The sequence below is a fragment of the Myripristis murdjan genome, chromosome 1 (genome assembly GCF_902150065.1).
Source record: "Myripristis murdjan chromosome 1, fMyrMur1.1, whole genome shotgun sequence".
NCBI lineage: Eukaryota > Metazoa > Chordata > Actinopteri > Holocentriformes > Holocentridae > Myripristis > Myripristis murdjan.
Window position 1 is genome coordinate 30,422,786 of NC_043980.1, and position 19,785 is coordinate 30,442,570.

Below are 19,785 nucleotides of genomic sequence, written 5' to 3' on the forward strand. Positions count from 1 at the left end.
CAGACGTCCGGCAACTTGAGGCCTCGCAGCAGAGACGCACCTTCCTGTGATTGGCCAGCTCCCCTCCAGCTGGTCCGAGCTGTCCAGTCACAGATCAGTCCGCAAAACGAGTGGCGATCCACGCAACTCAACACCCATCACGTTGCGCACATGGAACAAGTAGAGGTGACCGCGCCACACCCAGCGGCCAGGCAGAGTCCCCTATACGGAGGAGCAGCTTGTGTAACAGCTGTATCATCCAGTGGCACCCGGAGCAACCAGTTGCGCCAAAGCTGTCTTCTTGAAATGTCCAATTACACCGAGGAGGCGGCGCATACGGTGGCCTTTCGTCGCGGCAAGAGCCGTGAAATAGTTTAGGGTTTTTCGGATACAGTTTGTGCGGCGTTACAACAATATCTGCCTGCGCATGTTTTGCCCTAGACGCGACGAGTATTTGGAGGAATGAGAGGTGTGAGTCCGGCTCTTAAAATGGGATTGTTTTTGCACGCCGTCGGCTCTGTCACCCCCACCGAGTCCGCAGCAGACGGGGTAAGATTGAGCATGCCAAAAACAACGCTGCATCTCACTGGCTTGCTAACAAAGTAGCTAATAGTTGCTAGCTAGCTGCCTAGCTAAGTTTACAAATTGGCTCTTCGTTAGTTAGTTAATCCTGTAACCCAGCCGTCAGTGCACAATAGTGTCGGTATTGACTAACATTAACCACTGGTTACCTCGACGTTGTTATGTGTTGTCAAGAAAGAGGCTAAGCAGGCTCGCTAACTCACTAGCTAGGATAGCTAATGTAACTTAGCACTGTTTAAGGAACACTTTATCATGAATTGCGGCCTTGTGGTGATGCCTTTTTGTTTATGGTCGATGATTTCAGGGTTTAAAGTTCTCAGATAATGCGCCCGATTTCAGGCATACAGTCATTATAGGTTCATAAAATACGCAATTGAAAGAAATGTACACATTCCCCCCCCCCAGGACAGCCCTCTAGATTCATAAAATACCCAGTTGAAAACAATGTAAACATTTCCCCTTGGACAACTTCCCAGGCTCAGAAAATCTTGCTCCTTTAAACCCTGAGATTGACATGAGTTAGACGTGAAGCGCCGAAACAAGAAAAGCAGTTCTTGCAGCATTGGTAACTCAGTCAAACAGGAGGAATTAACTGATTGGTAGATCAGTTTTGTGATTATATAGTAAGGCACAGATTATGATTGATTGTGATTCCGCAGTACTTTGTTTGACTTTTACGTTTCCAAACCAGAGAACATCAGATCACTGTGCACTTGTTCGCTTTAAAAGAGTAAAATAACTTAATTCCTTTGTTGTATGTTAGTGTCGTACAGAGTACAAACTGTAGTCTCCTGATCTGAGAGAGAAGAAGAGTTTGTCTTGTCACATAATCTCAGATCAGCCACCCAGATGTAACTTACAGCACACATAATACATGTAAAAGCATCGGAAAGGTGACAGATTGTATTTAGGGTGTTTTTCTGGTGGTTCAGGATATGTTTTCCAATTTTGAATCAATAATACTACCGCAGTGTAATATATATGTTATGAGAGTCCAAAGTTAGTTTTCCTTTCAGCTGATGAAGTTTCTCCAGGCTGTACAGTAGTTTTTGAAGTATTATATTCTTGCCTTTGGAGAGCTGAAATCATTTTACATGTTCAAAAACACTTTAATCCTCCTCAACCTCCTAGAATCATATGTTTGAAATGTCAATATGTGTGGTATCACTGTAGTGTAACTAGGTATTTTGTAGTCCTGCAGCGCCCACGAATATTGCTTATTCCTGCAGGAGTTCCTCTGACTCAACATATGTATGCATCATTTGAGTAGGAGAGCTGATTTCATAATCATTATCTTTCAGTATCCGATGCTGGTCTTTTGCCTCTTAGTACATGCAGTAGAATTTCAGATTTTATTTAGTTACAGAATAACTCTAAACCAATTTCCATCCAGTGGAGAGACCCTGAGGTGTATGTTTCCTGAAAATGCACCAAAGTGACATAGATAATAAGCTGCTGATATTCTGACAGTGCATTGTCCATGTGTAAAACTGCATAGAAAACAAAACAGCTGCACAGCCATGGCAAAAAAGAAAAGAAAAGAAAAGAAAAAAACAAAACAGCGATTCATAACTGTATGGAGACACTGGAGATATAGCCTTGTGTTATGTAATATCAGGCGTTTTAGGCCTAGTATGAGCACAGCAAGGAGGTGAACACTGTGCTTGTTGATTTATAGACTTGAGGGGTGCACCAATACCACTTTTTCATGGTTGCATTTATGTAAGAAGTAGGCTTAAATCTACATTTTTGGCCACTTAAATTCAAACATTTTCTGAACAATCTAGACATAGACTATTAGGTTGGAGTCACTGGACAAATCTGAAGTCTTTGCCCTGCTTTCTGCAGTGTTACATGTGGCTGTTTTGTTTTGGAAAATTTGAGATACAGATATCTTCTTCTTGCCTTATACTGACCCAAGAGACAACCAGTGCTTGCCTAGGAGTAACAGTAGTTTTTGTTTTGACAACAAGCATATAGAGATGCAAATCCCTGAAGGGAAAATAGCTCTTTAGCTTATCAATCAAGTGTTCTGCGTGGAAAATTATCAGTTTTCGCACTGACAGATTACTACTAAGGCCTAAATCCAAAATGCCAATCTGTATTTGTTCCTCTATCAAAAAATGTTCATTCAGTTGTAATAATTTGTTCCCATGATTGCAGTAGAGAATTGAGCCAGCTGAGTTAGTGCAGTTTAAAATAACAAAAAGCTTAATGAAACAACACATTTTTATGATCAGTTTAAGAAAAGTATTAAAAAAAACAACCTAAGGTGACAGAAATTTTATATCACCATGTATTGTTACATGCCTAGGGACAGAACAATGTACACACAGGCACTTGTTCATTTGTTCATGCTTGTGTAACCAGTGGACACTGGCTGCTGGGAGGCAGTAATAACATCACATGGCCCTGGGGCTATGTTAGCCTCTTACATTCACCTTCAAACTTGCTCCCTACACCATGACCACCCTATGTTCAGCAATATTTATCAGTGATCGAACACCACTGTAACCAGTCACTGTTTGCTAATGGTAGATATTACATGTTTAGCACTGTGTTCAAACCATGAACTCATCAGCACCGCATGACCACAAAAGTTTGCCACCAACTCTTATAACATCGTCCACCGTTTGAAACATATGCATTCACATGCTAAAACTGGGGTATTTAAACTTAAAGTGATAGTTCAGGTTCTAACCCATATAGTGATATTTGTTTCTCCATGCAGGTGTAATAGATCCTCCAAGTTGGACCCATCAAGTCCTTCCCTGTTGTGGAACAAGCTCTTAACCGAGTGCATTGTTCTCCAAAATGAATGAAGTGGATCAGGCCCAGCAAACAACACGATTTTAGTGGTGACCCAAAGCTGAAAACATGTTTTTATGGATCCCCAATAACACACTGAGATTCATTATCAAGTTTCCAGCCTCTTGCTTATTAACTGGTGGAACTGCTTTGTTTCTGTTCCCCTTACTCACCTACCAGGTGTGTAAACAAACATACAGCTCTAAGGGGAGCTGTTAATGTAGTGATGTTGCCGTTCAAAGTTGTCTTTGTTTGACCAGATCCACTTCATTTTAGAGAGAACCACTCCCAGTGAAGCGCTCACACTCATGACAGGGAGCTGGGGCAAACAAGAGGATCTGTTACATTCAAATGGAGTAACAGGACTATATGGCTAAGAACCCAAACTATCTCTTTAAGTGTGAGTTCATGGCGAGGTGCAATTAAAATACAATGATAGTTGTGCAGGGGAGAAAGACCTATATAGTATCTCTTTTCCACTGTAGGAACTGTTTCCACGACACAGGAACCCTTTTGAGGAAACAGGAACTCTTGCCCCTGTTTGCACTGGAGAAACCAGTCCCTCTTTTGCCCCAGGGGTTGAGCTCCTGACCCCCAAAACAGTCCCTGCTACTGAGCTAGTGCCATCGCGGTTGAGTTTTAGTGCTGAACATCCCCGATTGGTTTACCTTAGTATACAAGCATCACGAAAGGATCAGCGCCTGTGTCTTTGCAAAGTAAAATCAGGCAACCACAAACGCAAATTATTCAGCGATCGATCGATCAAGACACCGATTGGCTAGAACTTGAGAGCCAAACATAATCTTTGCCTCCTTTTGCAATGCTGTCACAGATGGTCTCAAATATGTAAAAGCAGCTTGTCTTTTCAGCTCCAGTTTTTCTTGCATGGTCAGTCTTATTTCTGACCTCCGCATCTCTAATCCCAAACCAAATGCCACATTATGGTGGCATAGGAGTAAATATTCATGATCATGACAGCTTTGATATCTTTGATGTTGGCTGGTTTTTGCTGTTGTCAGTTGCATGCAGGATGACTGGCATTACGTTCGCTGTTGATGTGGTGCGGCGGAAACGCAGATGCACAACAGCTCGCTTCTTGAACCATCTTCCAAGAGCAAGATCCAGGAGTTTTGACTTTGAAAGCGTTTGGTGGAGAAGGGGCATTATATGTACAATCCAAAAATAGTTAGAAAAACTTGTTTTTTTTCTGCTTGTCAAGTATATCTGCAGTGTTAAGTTTTCCACTCAGAAACTTTTCAGGGCTTCTGTGTTTCTTTATGCAGCTCTCCTAAATGGTCTTAAGTCAGAAAATATGAAAACATCTGCTTCATGATTTTTACTTTTATTTGCAAAAAAAAAAATTAACAGGCCTGTTCTGTTTATAGTGTTAAGCTTACTCTTGGCCAAAGTATTTTGCAGTCCAGGCTGGTCCAGGGTGTTGGCTTAGAGAAGAATTGAACTGTGATGAATGCCATGTACTCCTGACGTCATGGGGTTGAAGCCAGCTAATGACCTTTGTCACGTCACTCTCTTGCTCTTTGCTCTGCTCTGCCCACTTTCTCTCTCACACAAATCTTTCCTGTCTGTATGCACTGTAAATTACCTAATAAAAGCAGAACTACCACAGTCTTTTTTTAACTCTCCTCTGCAACTATTCAGACTTTGTACCATTTCAAAAATGGAACATGATGCAATTTTAGGTCATGAAAGGTTCACTTAATCTTTGAAAAGTGGTGTTTCAAATGTGTAATTATGCAGTGTCTCCCCAGCTGTTGCAGTGTTTCATATTTGCACAGCTTTGCTCTTATACCATACTTCTAACTGCAGCTGTTGTAATTAATGAAGGTTGACAATAAGCTCTGGAGTGACTGCGCATGGAAAAAGTGTCAGTATCAGTGTTAACAAGCAAAGATGTGGTGAAAATAAATGCTGAGTTGCTTGATTTATTTTTGTAGTTTCAAAGTGCAAATCTGGCCAATAGCGACACAAGGCCAGAAGACACATGGGGCAGTAAGGACAGGAACAGACAGTTTTACAGAGGATACAAACTGTCACTGTAAATGCACGACGACTGTGCTGCACATCTCCCTGTCTGAAACAGGACCGCTACAGTTAGCATCAGCAGTCGTGTATCAGTGCTACATTTTGTACTTTTGTAAAACATCTGGTCTACATCTAAACTTGGTAACTAGTAGTGAATCATATGTTTCAGGACACAGTAAAGAAACTGTTTACCTCAGCTGAAAGTCCTTTTTGTCGAATATGTGGGATTAATGGTTGATACAAATGTTCCATCAGTATTTTAATCTGCACTGTACCGAGTGTAACTGTGAGAGAGTGTTTCATATTTCTTGTATGCTGTGGGACAGAATAATAAATCAGACCTCCAGACCTGCGCTAAGTAGGCAGGCTCTGACGATGCAGACAAGATTGAGCTAAGCACTGCGGCCACCTTATCTTGAGGAGCAGTATTTGTTAGTCAACTGGAGACTTATTTTGGACCGTTCTCATTGTCAGCGCATTTCAGCAGCTTCTCATAAATTAGGGTTGATTTTCTAATACAGCAGAAATTTTTGGCACAGCAAGCAAATCCACCTTTAATCTGGTCGTGTAGCATGAGAGAGGTGGATTGTTCCCGCTGCAGTCTCTTTGGATGGAAGACAGAGGAATCTAGTCCGGCCAGATTCTTTGCTCGGTCACTGTCTGTGTCTTGCACAACAAGTGGAAAAAAACAAAACAATTAGTCAGGCCTGGTCTCAGATTACCTAGACATTTTTAATGATCAGCTGCTTGATTGAAGCTCATGCTATCATCTCAGTTGTTGACAAGATGACACAGGATGAGTTTAAATTTGTTGAATCACCTATAGGGTAGATAGGGTAAATGGAGCCTGTTTTTTTTTTTTTTTTTTTTTTTTTTTTTTTTTTTTGCTCAAAGCTCGGTGGACCTAGATTCGCAGCTAAATGACCAAATCCTGACCATAAATTACTCTCTTGTATTTGTATACTGCAGAGGCTATACAGCAGAGGCCTAAACAAACTAGATGGTTATCTGTGTTGAATTGCAACAAGGGCCCGGCCTGCCAAGTGGAAAGTGGATGGTGGAGAATAGTTAGCGAGTTAGTGAAAACAGCTGAAGTTGTTGTCAAAGGGAAAGAACAGAACATCATGTTTTTATTGCAGAATTAAATCCTTGTGTTGAGTCAGAACAGGGCGGGCTTTTAAAAATGCCTAACAAGGTGATAAGATTAATAGAACTCATGGGAACGTTTTCATGTATTTATTTTGGTAACACCAACAATTGTGATTACGATGGCTTTTTAATGTTGGCAGTGACTCTTTGGCTAATCGGGCGGGTTGTATGAGACCAATCATTCCTGTGTTACTGCTCTCTCTCGCTCTCTTTCTCTCCTCATGTTTTCCTGACCTCCTTTTCTCACACATCCCTCCATTCTGTATACCTTATTATCATTCAGCGCTCCAGCTAAGAGCTCACTCTTCACTGCTGCTTGGAAATTTCCGTAGAGCAATCCTTGTCCGCTGTTTGAGCCCGGAGTTGGATGTGGGGTTGGAGGGTGGGGGTGGGCAGAGAGAGAGAGAGAGAGGGAGAGAGAGAGAAAGAAAGAAAGAAAAAGGGAGGAGGGAGGCAGAGTGAGTGAGCGAGAGTGTATTTGAAAGCTGTTTGACTTTTTTCTTTTGTGGGATAATGACCCATGAGGTGGAAGGGCTTGTCTGGGATTTTTGGACCCTGGATCACCATGCCTCTCAATCTGGGACCTGCACTGGTAATCTATAGAAAGAAAAGCTAACCTTACTGAGAGCTTTGACTGGCTAATCATTAAGCTGATCTGGAAGAAAACATCAGAGTGATCTACCTGGAAAAATCCATTCCCCTTATCATGAGAGGACTGCGATTACAGTTCTGCCTTGTCTTTCACTTCTGACACTGTCCTGCTCTTTATCAGTCTTTATTATTGTATGGTCAGTGTCCTTGCTGAACTTAGAAATTGCGTTGCTGTGGCGAATCTCAGTAATGTGTTGAGTAAGGTTAACTTATGACAAGGCAAAACAGACATCTGATTTCTTGACAGCCCAAAGAAGCAACAAAGTAGCTTTTGTTGTTGTAGACAGGCATGCCTTACTAACATTAGTATGAAAACAGAGACTAACGCTGAGCACCACTCTTCTCCTTGTATTTAGATGGATTCATGGTAGTTTTGATGGGTTTTAAGTTATGATTAGCCTATGATAAATTTTGCTTTGAAATTGGTACCTTGATCTTGAAAGATATTTTGGTGTTTTTTGTGCTGCTGTGATCCAAAATATGCACTTGAGGAGACGTGGAAATTCTAGCAACTTAAATGTACCAGTGGTTAGTTAACACTTGTTCCTAGCCACAGATGAGTTTGATGGTTACTGGAACTTGAAGACGATAAGTGCAAAGTTAATCTTAGCTCCAGAGGTACCTAGAGATTTTTTATGTTTTAGTTTTGGGGTAATTCAGCATGTGAGCAGAAGAGGTACTTGTCTTGACAGAACAAATAGTTACCATCAGCAAATTGATCAAAAAATGTAATTACATTATGCAATTCTTTGACGAAACTTAATAATGCATTTATTTACCTTTATAGTTATAGGGCTGGACTCATGAAACTGCAACTCTGGGCATTCAAATTGCTGGCTAAAATAAATCAAAGCTAAAATGAAGCATGGTTTAAAGTGTCACAACACAAATTGTTAGAGCCCATATGGGAGCTAACTGAAAACAAAAAGTTCTACAAAGTAAAAATTAAGAATTGAAGCAGTGCCAACTTTAATGATTCTCATAGTCTTCTGTACTTTTCCTTGTTCAGCAAACAGTGCACCGAGCAGTGTCAGGTAACAACGGAGTGGCATGAGTTATACAAGCCAGGTTTGTTTCATTTGGACCTCTGTAGTCTTGTAATATCTCTATAGTTGATAAGTCTGGCACTTGGTGATAAAGTGCGAGTTAAGATTACACACAGGTGGGACTTGCTGACAGTGGAGATCATTGGGTTTCTCTGGACATTTGGACAGTTGAGGCTGCTGTGTCGTTGCATTCCCTCTGAGGTGACAGGTTGTTTCTTCTCCTTGTGTTACAGAGCCTGCTGCACTGTGAAGGGGTTAACAACCAGAGCTACATCTGTGAGTCCGGACACTGCTGTGGAGAGTCTCAGTGCTGCAGCTACTACTACGAGCTGTGGTGTAAGCACTCGCCTTGTTTCCATCTGTCTTTCAATTCTCTTTTCTATCGCCTCTTCTTTATGATAAAGACCAGTACACAAGAATGAACCTAACTGTTATGTGAATGAAGTAGAGTGATTCCTTGGTTCAGTGGAACAGGAAAGGATGTGGACAACGGAGGGGTGAAATATTGACCTCCATGTTTTTGATCTCAGTAGGACCTCAGTCCAGAGACATCTTACGCAATTCACTCCCCGACCCAACCCGTGTCGAAGACGAGGCATCGGGAGACAATGTTGCCATTCTCTGATGAACTTTTGTGTTGTTTACATTCTCATTTCCAAGGGAGACTGACTCCCTCTCCCCGCAGTCCTTGAAGTGACGTTCCCCGCATTTTTCTGTGTTGATGTAGTGGGGATGAACTAATTTCAAATACACTGTAAATGTAAAACTGAGCCGAGGAGTCATGTTTTCGCAGGCTCACTCAGTTTTGTTCCCTGCTGCTGTTTAGACTGGATTCTGCGTAGTGCCATTCCATGAATAATTGTGAGGTAGAAAATTAGGACTGAATGTTTCCAAACAGCCACCTTGTGTTGGGATTTCTTCTGTCTTTGGACTAATAGAACATACAGCACTTTTTTTTTCATCATCATTTTGCTTTTGGACGTAGGATGTAAGTCGTGTGCATCTAGGGAATGGTATCGTTAAGGTTTTATTGAGACTCTTATCAGTACTGTTACCAGCACTGATATACACTTATCGTTCTATTTAGTTTTTTGTGCAGTAAAAAAACAATAAATTAACAACACAATGGCCCGAGAGAAGTTATTTCTTCAACTGTAAAATCATGAATAAAATAAACATCTGTAAAACACTGTTAAGCAGAATGTTGAACAAAATGCTGAAAAGAAATCTATCCAAGCAGTTCCCTACAGCTTCAGCCCAACCATCTACAAAAAGCATCCAAATTAATGCATTTTATCTGCTGCTTTGACTAATTATTAGCTAAATGTCTGTCTAAATGGTTAGTTTTCATGTATTAACTAATAGCTTTGCCTGAATGAACTGTAGTGTAGTGTAGGTTACAGCATACCTGCTGTGGGTGAGGGTGGGCAAGCAAAGCAGTTGAAAACAGCACATTTCTGCACGTCTATATTGTACTTTGTATTTTGATAAATGGCTAGTGTTTCCTCTCATCACCAACTCGAGTAAAATGTAGCAAAATATTAAAATGACCTCTGTCTCTCTGCTGGTCGGACTGAGTGCAGGTGGAGAGAGAGAGGCAGAACTGTGTTATCAACATTAGTATAAATTCCTAAAAAACAACAACAAAAAAGCCCATTCCCATTTCTTTAGTGCCTGTAGCACCATAGCAGAACCAGTAACGTCAGACCACATCAACACTCTGGGTGTTCTTGCCCACATCCTCAAGATTATTTACTTTTTCTGTTTTAAGATGTGATATTATGTTCATGTAGATGTACACCTCCCATTAACTTGGTGGATAGAAGTAGTGGATATTTGTCTAATAATTAGTACCAGGATCATCCCGTCAGCATTCCTAAACATGAGCTACTCTCTCCCATAGTCCCAGCCCATAGAATAAGACTTGTATGGAGTTGACACAGTCAACAACTGTGTAATGTTATCATGTTAGCAGTAATGAAATATGTAATTTGGAATGTCCACTGTGGTTGAAAATAGACAGAATTTTGACATGAAATACCAAAGTGTGATGAATTAAATTTGTCACAGTGTAAAGGCTGTCTTTTAATTATGATCATAGCCATCATCACTGTATCCATTGTATCCACATTGTTGGAGCCTTATCATAACTGTGATCTTTCAGTGTTGTCTTTTGTCTGTAATCCAGGGTTTTGGTTGGTGTGGGCCATCATCTTCATCCTGAGCTGTTGTTGTGTGTGCCACCATCGGCGCACGAAGCATCGACTGCAGCAGCAACAGCGGCAGCACGAGATCAACCTCATCGCTTACCGTGAGGCACACAACTACCCCGCGGTGCCCTTCTACTTCAGTAAGCTCTATCCTACAGCTACCACATCATGATGAAACTCGATTTCTATGTAACCTTTGGCACGGTTTTGGTCATTCCTAAAATTTTTATGTTGTTTGCAATCTATCTACATGATTTGTTTTGATGACTGATGCTGATTGATGACTGATTATTCATAGTGGTGCACCGATGGCCAATTTTTAGGAACTGATCGGAGTATGGAGTACTTCTCTAAGTAGTAGTAACAAATGACAACTGTAACAATGACATGCCTGGCTGCCTCAGGAGATTTAAAATATGCACTTGTGATATAATCATAAATTAAACCAAAAATGGTCATATTAATAATAAAATAGAAATGTTATTCATTGCCAATATTTTGGAATTTTTATGATGGCTCACCTCACAGTGTAAAGTCAGCCAGAATAAAAGCTATAAATAAATATAACACCCTAATTTCAAAATAAAACTCTTATTGATTAACATGTTATAGTGTTAAGAAACACAAGTTACCCAACTAATTACATTTAAGGGTGACTCCAGTAAAATTTTTATTTATATATTTTTTTGCTCCCCAAAATCTTGTTCACATCATGTATTTATACCAACATTACTTAATTACTCTTTGCTTTATTCCCTCCTAAAGTGGCAGTGACTAATGTAACTGTCTCTGGCTGGCTTGAAGGAGCTGCTATGCTTCTTCGCCACTCTCAGCAGTGCCAAGCATCTCAGCTTGGCACAGCTGGCACTTTCCTCAGAGACCAAAGAATCGCCTCACTGCAGACTTTTTTCTTCCTAGCAGAAAAGTTTTCTTAAGGTTACAGCCATCATGATGCATTTTGGTTTTAAAACTCAGAACTTTTGCTTTTGTCAGTATAGACAGACTTTATTTCTGATTTTGGTGCTAAAATGCACGTGTGGACAGATTGTTTTAGTTTCAAAATGCTTAAAACCAAAATGCATCTGTGTGGATGTAACCTAATTCACCAAAGTGCAGCTCATTTAAATATCAGGACTGGGACAGCCAATCACCAGTCTGAGCATGAGCACTTGGGAACTTTATTGGCATCAATTCTGATACTTAAGATGTTTGGTCTATCTGTACTGATTTTGTACATAAATTGGTAGGTCAGTAAATCTGTTTTTCTGAGGCTGCAGATCTCTTACCTCTCTTGTGTCTCAACTAAGGGTGACACTGTCACGTAGGAGAATAGTTACATCATTCCTTCTAGGAAAAAGGTTGGCCTTGCAACCTGGAAGGATTTTTTGCAGGCATTCTTGCTAAGTAGCGATTTCATTTACATCAAACAGATTTCTCACTAGTGTCGAGTGGTGCCTGCCTCAACTGCACTCCTTTGTTTGTGCTGAGAGCTATCCCTGGTTTTATTTCAGCATCAGACCCTACCCTGTTTACATGCCCCAGTTTTCAGGAAACAGCCAGCATTGCCTTCTTGGTCCCTTGCCAATATTGCAACACCATCTCGCTCAGTGCTGCTCAGGCCCTCAGCGCAGAATTGACCTAGAAATGAGTTTGTTTTAACCCCAAGTGTTGCAGCATTTTTTCCTCATTGTTAGATTATGTATGGGATGTGGTCTGATGAGTTTGACTGAGCCACACTGAGGTCTTTAAGGCCATGACAGTCTTATTTATAAAAGAACATAACTCTTGTTTTACTTTTGTGTTTTCCTTGCAAAATATATTGCTTTACCAGCTGTGTACATCTTGCCAGTGGATATCTACATTGAAGCTGTTTTGTTTCTTTATCTGAATTGTACTCTCTGTCTCTCCTCTCCTCCTTAGGGTTTCTCCCTAACTACCTCCTGCCTGACTATGAAGAGGTGGTCAACAGGCCCCCTACTCCTCCCCCTCCCTACAGTGCCTTACACACAGGCCCATCCTCAGTGGCTACTAGTCCACTGACCACTGACCAGCAGGAGGGCCACCATCCGAACATCCAGCCCACTCCGGTGCCCCCCGTCTCTGACACCCTGTGTTCCAGACCCAGCCTGGAGGAGCCATGTCCCCCCAGCCTCAGCTTCAGGCCCAAGCCTGACAACAAGCCTGTGCAGACAGCACGCGATCCAGGCATGATCCTGCTGTCAGACTCGCACCAGGATGGGCTCACTAGGGAGGGGCTCACCAGCCAGGAGAAAAGGGGCGGAGGTGGGGGCAAGTCCTGCAAGGACCCCCTGCTGAAAGACCTTGGGGTATCAGAGGGTTACACTGAGGACAAAGAGCGGCACCCAAGTGGGAGGAGGAGACGGTTTACAGGGGATTCGGGAATCGAGGTGTGTGTGTGTGGCATGCGAGGGAGTGGCGGTTGTAGTGGAGCTGGGGGGATAGACCAGGAAGGCAAGGAGTTGAGGGAGCTAGAGAGCCTGCTGGGTGAGGGAGGAGAGGAAGACGCCGCAGACTTCTGTGACAGCTGTGGGCATCGCGCCTCCTTTGCTGCAGAAGAGGAGCAGGCACCGGCAGGGCCGGAGAGGCGGGTCACACGCGGGCCAACGGGAACCCCTCAGCCAGCTCACCAGATAAGCAGCGCCTCACTTCACCCACCCGTGTGCCTCCTCCTCCACACCATCAGCGAGCAGGAGGGCCCGCACCACAGCACCAGCACTGAGCCGCAGGGCTGAAACACAGCTAATCTTAACACACCTCTGTTGCAGAGGGAAGGAGAGAGCACTCATGACAGACAGGAAGAGAGAAGGCATATGCTATTGTGTGTGAGCATGAATCTTAGGACATTGTGCTTTCTAGGTGTGTATTTCTATGAATGTGATGAATGTGTGCATCTTAGATTTTAAAAATAAGCTGTGGGTGACATGAGTAGGAAGTGGAATGACAAGTAAAAAATTGTGTTGAGAAAGCCCGCCCCTCCCCCAGCTGGAACAGTGGCCTTAACCTGTGTATTTTGACTTGCATTTGGGCTCTACAAGCCCTGTAAACAGCCTGTGTCAACTGAAACTGCTCATGCTGCACACACAGCCTTTCTGTGTCTTGTCGTCCTTCTAATGCAGAGGAATCTAGTGACACAAAGGTAAAGACTCGGAGCTGGAGCTGTGATGTCAGGACAGCATGTTCACTGCCTAGGATGTATGCGGCACCCCTCACTGGGTGCATGCAGCCACATTGCAAGTTTTGCAGTCCCATTCTCTGACAGGCAGGAAAGTACTTAGTAAAAGAACACAGAGCAGGAACATTGTGGACAAGTGCAATGTGGGATCACCACAATGTGTGTTTATGCAAACTGATACTGTACAGGGACACCAGAACAAGACTGTGTGGGATGTCCCATTAGACTCATGCTTCTGAAGTGCTTTTTCAGCGATTTTAAAACCGCTCGGCCTTGTTTATATTTTCGTTGCTCTCTATCTACCCTGCTAGTGATAGAGAGGTATAAGTGCATTACAAATCTTGTGAAGCAAGTCCTATTTTGCACAAAATGTATTTATCTTTGAAAATTGAGCTTTTTTTTTGCTGAAAAATCAAAGCAGAAAAAATGCTATGTTATCACTAAATTTAGTCTTAATTTGCAGTACATGTTTGTTTCCTCGTGTTGTTTTCTGCTCTGTTGATTTACATGAAAACACACCTGCAAGACTATATGGACCTTTGTGAATTCTCAATGGTGGATAAAACACTTAATTTACTGGTCCGTAGACCATGTTTTTTTTTTTTTTTCTTTTTTTTTTAAATGAATGAATGATTGCACTGTGTGCCTCCCAAAAATGCAGAATTTTAGGTGTCCTGAGAAGAAAGCAGGTATAAAGACCAAAAAGAGTTTTAGAACTTAGATGGGTGACCTCAAACCTCAAAGTTTGTGTCAGTGGCTTCTGTGGGTTACCACCATCACCAGCTGTATAAAAAGACTCAAACCCTCACATTAACACTCTTTGTATATTGTATATTGGATCTTCATGGTCACACAATCGTACCATTCTTCTACTACGGTATTCATGAAACAACAGACAACATGCATCCTCCTCCTGCTGTATCCATGCAGAACGAGTTCAGAGATGTAATTTTCCCTGTGATCTGGCTGTTTTAACAGATTCTCCCCTCAGTCTTCATATTTGTGCTGTTCAGTCAGAGGGGTTAAATTCTTCCAAAATTGTGGTAAAAATAATTTGAGATCCTTTATTTTATGTTTACTCACCCCTTACTACACTTGATGTCATGATTTTTTAATCACATTATGGATCTGGATGTTGAGTGAAGGACCTGCGATTATGCCTAAATTATTTTTATGGTTATTTAACCAGACTGGCCAATTTAAAAAAAAAAAAAAAAAATCATATAAAGTTACAGGCTGGTTAAACGTGAATGTCCTCTTTAGGGGCAAAGATTTTGAAACAGTTACAAGTGAAATCAGATAAAGGAAAAAAAAAAACTTATTTGTAAATTTATTTGTTGCTAGGCAGGCCACTGCACTCATGAGTCAGTGGGAAATCCTTTAATTAACAGGCACAATCGATAGAGTGGATATTTTTTGAACAACTTTTTTTTTTTTCCCCCACAATTTACAAAATGTTTCAAGCAATGGCAAGTAATACATGAGTTAACAAGCAATATGCATGCTGCCTCAGAGAGAACAGAGACACATTTCAAGCATTGAAACATAACAAATTAATGAAGCGAGTTAATGAAGCTCTTCATTACAAAACGCCTTCAAAATCTGGTGTTAATATTATTTCATGTCTGTTCTTAGGGGAGGGGGGGGATTCATAACCTAAATCATAATCCTGGTATATTAATATTAAAGGTTTTATTAAATGGAGCTGTAATGGATGATTGATGATGAATGTGCTACAAAAAATGACATTGGGATGTAATGAACGTGCTGTATGAAACCAGTAGACAAAGATTCAAAAAGCATTTGAATTCTTGTGTTCCCACAATCTGAAACGAGCTATAAATGGCAGCATTGATCTTTTGACATTGAGTAATGCCAGTGTCATTTTTTTTTTTTTACAGAATTTCCTGAGAACACCTTTAAGCCTGCACACATTGCTATGTCTAGAAAGCACAAATATTTCAGCCATCAGTCTCACAAATGTACACCTTATTAAAACAAGGTAACAGAATGTCGAGAGAAAAGGACAGAAGCAGTGAACTTCCAGCACAAGAATGAATCACAGCTACAAACTTTTCTATGTTTCATGTGAACTTTCTCTTTGGAGAGTTTGATTGTCTGATTGTGTTTTACCCATCAAAGCCTGAACACATTCTCAAGTGCTTTAAATATTTATGCTTTTTTTGTGAGATAGAAAATAATATTCTGTAATTGTGGTACCTGTAGTACAAAGATCAGCTATTTTTCATATCAGCTGAATCCTCTGGAAATTTTTTGAAACTGTAAAAACTATTAAAACCACTTTTTATTTGCAAATTGCATACAATATTTTGTGACATGTTTGTGAACCAAATAGTTACTTTAAATTTTGTTAACTCATCAAATGTGGAATCATTAGCTTTATCATCATGGAGATACTGTTCTCGCATCATGAGTGTTTTTTTTTTTGTTTTGTTTTGTTTTTTTGTTTTTGTCGAGGAAAAGAATTGCCTTTCTTGATCCTAAAGCAGAAGTGAAAAGATGTGTGAAGGGTACGTGACTAGTACATTTAATATCTGCATCTTGCCAAAGACACTTTTTGTTTTGTTTTGTTTTGTTTGTTTTTTGGACCGGGGTGTGTACGGTGGTTTTGCACATTCTCTCTGGATGTTCTGTTCAGAAGCCATTGATTACAACAGTCAAGATGTTGTATGTATGTTCAATAAACATACCCTTTTCAAATCCTGCTGGTTGTTACGGCTTCATTTGGTGCAGAGCGAGTGGCTGTGACGACTGCTGTGCTACACAAAGTCTTTACATGGGTGAGAGTCCATTCAAAATCTTAGGTACAAAACTACTGGCATTAAAATGTCTTTAAGTATGAAATGTAATTGTGAAAAATTCTTCCTTTTAGTGTGCTGAGGCGTTGATACATTCATTGACTTGTAGTAGTACTCAGTAGTGCAAAATTTCCAGAAACTTTCCATGGGAAGTTAATTTGGGGAATTTTCCAAGTTAGAAGCTTTCCATGGAAATTATCAGGAATATATGGACATTAACTGAAAATTTGGGGTTATGTATACAAATTGTATCATATACAACACAAACATAAAACATAATTAACAACATTTTGTTTTGTGATAAGACATGCATGCAAACTAATACAATTTTTTTTTTAATTACATTTCTGATTTATTTGTGAGTAGAATTTTAATCGATTCTTTTATTGAACAACAAGAAACATGAATGTTGAATAAAATAAACATTCCCTATTCCAAGTCTAGCATGCATGATTCTAGAAATGAAAAATCGCAGTGCAGGGTAGAAGTTCAACTGAATTTGCATTAAATCTGGTTGTTTCAATCAAGATTATGCAGCAAGATGTTTGTCCAACTACATTTAACTACATTTGTTATAGACTAACCAACAGTTTTGCTAATTTCCTGTTTATTCCCATTAGGCCTAATTCCCAAATATTCCAGTTAATTCCCATGGAAAGATTCCAGTGGTGAAAATTCCCAGAATTTTGCAACCCTAATCATCAATAAAGCTTTTAATTAACAAATAAAAAAAGAGGCACTTCACACACTATACATATCAATCTATTCACATTTTGATAACCTCTAAAAGAGGCACCAGAGTCATGCCAGTCAGCAGAGCAGCTCCTGTCTACAGTCCGGTACCCGTTCAGTGCAGCACCCACTGAAATATAGTTAAATGTCCGCACATGAACATGAATCCTGCAGTACCTGGCTTGTAAAGCTGTCAGGAGCTGTAAGTCTCTCGTCTCACGGCTGGATCTGTCCTCAGAGAACATGGAGGTGACTTGCTCCTCGGTGTATCACTGTTGAACCAAGATGCATTTATTTAATTGCTGCAAGTATTTTTAATGTGCCTCTTCTCCTCTGCACTGTGCAAACACAGCCTGCTGGACTCACAGGCTGAGAATTTTTGTCATGTGACTCTTGGTGACAGCCCAGTCATTCAAGGCTCCCCTGTTGTACTACAGAGTGCAGAAGTTAATGTTTTTACAGGATCTGGCTGCTGCAAGCACTTTGTTTTTGGCAAAACTTTAATTAAGACATATAGAATAAACTCATTTTGATGAAATATCAGTGTTTAAAAGTGGTTAGTTTTCCTGATGGAACCATTTGTTGTACATGATGGGGTTCAAGGAGTTTTAAAAGAAAACATGACTTTCAGTATTTCAGACTGGCGTTTGTAACCCTAACCCTAGCCTTAACCTGTCAGAAACAGGGTTGCAGTAGGAGTGCATTTCTGTCCCCACTGGACCTTGAGGTCATCATGTGAGCCTTTTCAGAGCCAAATCAGTGGGGCCTACATATATGTTGCCAAGCAGTAAAAGGTATCTTTATGCACTGTTTCCTCTAAATGTTAATGTACAGTATCACAAGACAGCATTTGTTAGGCCAAATACAGCAAATGAATAAATAAATATATAAATAAATACCTAAAGAAATAAATTAATTCAGTCAAACAGTAATCTGAGATAGATTTTAAATTTAGGCTATGGTTCACTAACCGTAAAATGAAATGAGTTTTGTAGATCTCTGGATAGCAAAATAGGTATAGTCCAGCAGCTACGGGAAATATTTTGATTGAATCGTGGACTTTACGATACAAGCATGAAATTTGGCACACTGTTAGAGCATGCCCCAAGGATCGTTTTTGGCTATAGGGCCATCGCAGATTTGTCCTGTGGTAACTGTGGCAACCATTTTTCAAAATGTCTGCCACCTGCTGTGATTTTACCTGTAACTCAGGTTCTAGACCACCTAGGATCTTGATCCTGGTGGTTAATCCTACATTTTCAAGGATGAGGAATACAGTGGTACTATTTACAACATGCTAGCAACTACCTAACTGCATATTTCCGGCATTCAGTTAATTAAATAATAGTAAAAACCATCAAAATATGTATTTCGGTAGAGTATACTGTACATGTTTTCTAAGATGTTGACAGATATGCCATGAAATGCATGTGTGTTATGGCAATGGCCAAAGTGGAACTATACAGCAGTACAGAGACAGGATACCAATCAGCCTAAAGGCATTTTTAATAAAGCCAAAGAGGAAGGAAAGTGTGACAACACAAAGTTACGTATGACGACACAGTCCACCACAGTAGTAAAGAGCAATGCACTGAAGTGCTGCCTTGGCACATTTGCATCTTCCACAACACCCCTTTTTGCAACCACAGCAGAGAAGGTCAGCCATCAAATAAATGTCATGGAGTAAAATGTGCAATATTTCTCTCTGAAATGCAGTCCAGTAAAAGTAATAAGGTCCCAGAAAAAGGAAATACTAAAGTGTGAAATACTCTAGTAAAGTGCCAGTGCCTCAAAACAATACTGTCCTTACTGGTGTCCAGCTCGGTATGACTGTGACCAGGGGATCCTTTGTTAATGGGGTTGCGGAGGAAGCCTTGCAGATCACAAAAAATACTCAAACATTCAGTCATTGCATGCATTTTTTTTATGTATGTTTACAATTAACACTTATGGCTGCAAGAAATGATAGCGATAAGCATTACACAATTCCAGATACAACATGGAAAGCAGATATCAAATCATGTGTCAGTTTTCACTACCGAGCTTGTGGCAATCTTATGGGTACTTGTGTGGGTGGAGGAAGTTACACAAGCAAAGGTAATTACGTTTTTTTTTTTTTTTTTTTTTTTATCCTACTGCAGCACTAATGGCACTGAAGGGTGGCAAAAGTGCATCAAGTATCTGAGTTTGGGTACGCTGTTGAGTTTTTCTGGAGCCATCAAAAGGAAGGAAACAGATATGGAAGTGCTGTATGGAAGGGTTGAGTCACCTATTACAAATAATATCAAAGTAATCGTAATAACTAGCAGTAACTAGGCTGAGGCTGTTTCACTGTGCAGAGACACAAGGGCTGGCTCTGGTCGGTAAGCACCTGGATGGAAAATGAATCTGTGTAGATGCAGAAACTGTGAATTATGCTTTGGTGGAAAAGAAATTGCCAGAAATTGGACTTACAGATGATTCATACACTGTGAAACAACAAGAATTTTCTCCATTGCACTGAACTCTACATAAGATCATTCAGAGGAGTTCTACAAATGACCTGTAGCGGGCAGCAAAGCGCCTTTGCTGTG

General features: G+C 40.6%; 1 protein-coding gene across 2 annotated transcripts; it reads left to right on the forward strand.

Moving 5' to 3' along the window:
* Nucleotides 1-141: 141 nt before the first annotated feature.
* Nucleotides 142-16,386, forward strand: wbp1lb (WW domain binding protein 1-like b). Of its 2 annotated transcripts, none has more exons than XM_030053968.1 (4): nt 142-528; nt 8,492-8,594; nt 10,447-10,608; nt 12,389-16,386. In XM_030053968.1, the coding sequence occupies exons 1-4, from the start codon at nt 442-444 to the stop codon at nt 13,219-13,221; spliced, it is 1,185 nt and encodes a 394-aa protein (XP_029909828.1). In that variant the 5' UTR covers nt 142-441; the 3' UTR covers nt 13,222-16,386. The 2 variants fall into 2 exon arrangements, with proteins under 2 accessions (XP_029909828.1, XP_029909835.1); XM_030053975.1 differs by lacking the exon at nt 142-528 and adding an exon at nt 7,060-7,153.
* The last annotated feature ends 3,399 nt before the right edge of the window (nt 16,387-19,785 follow it).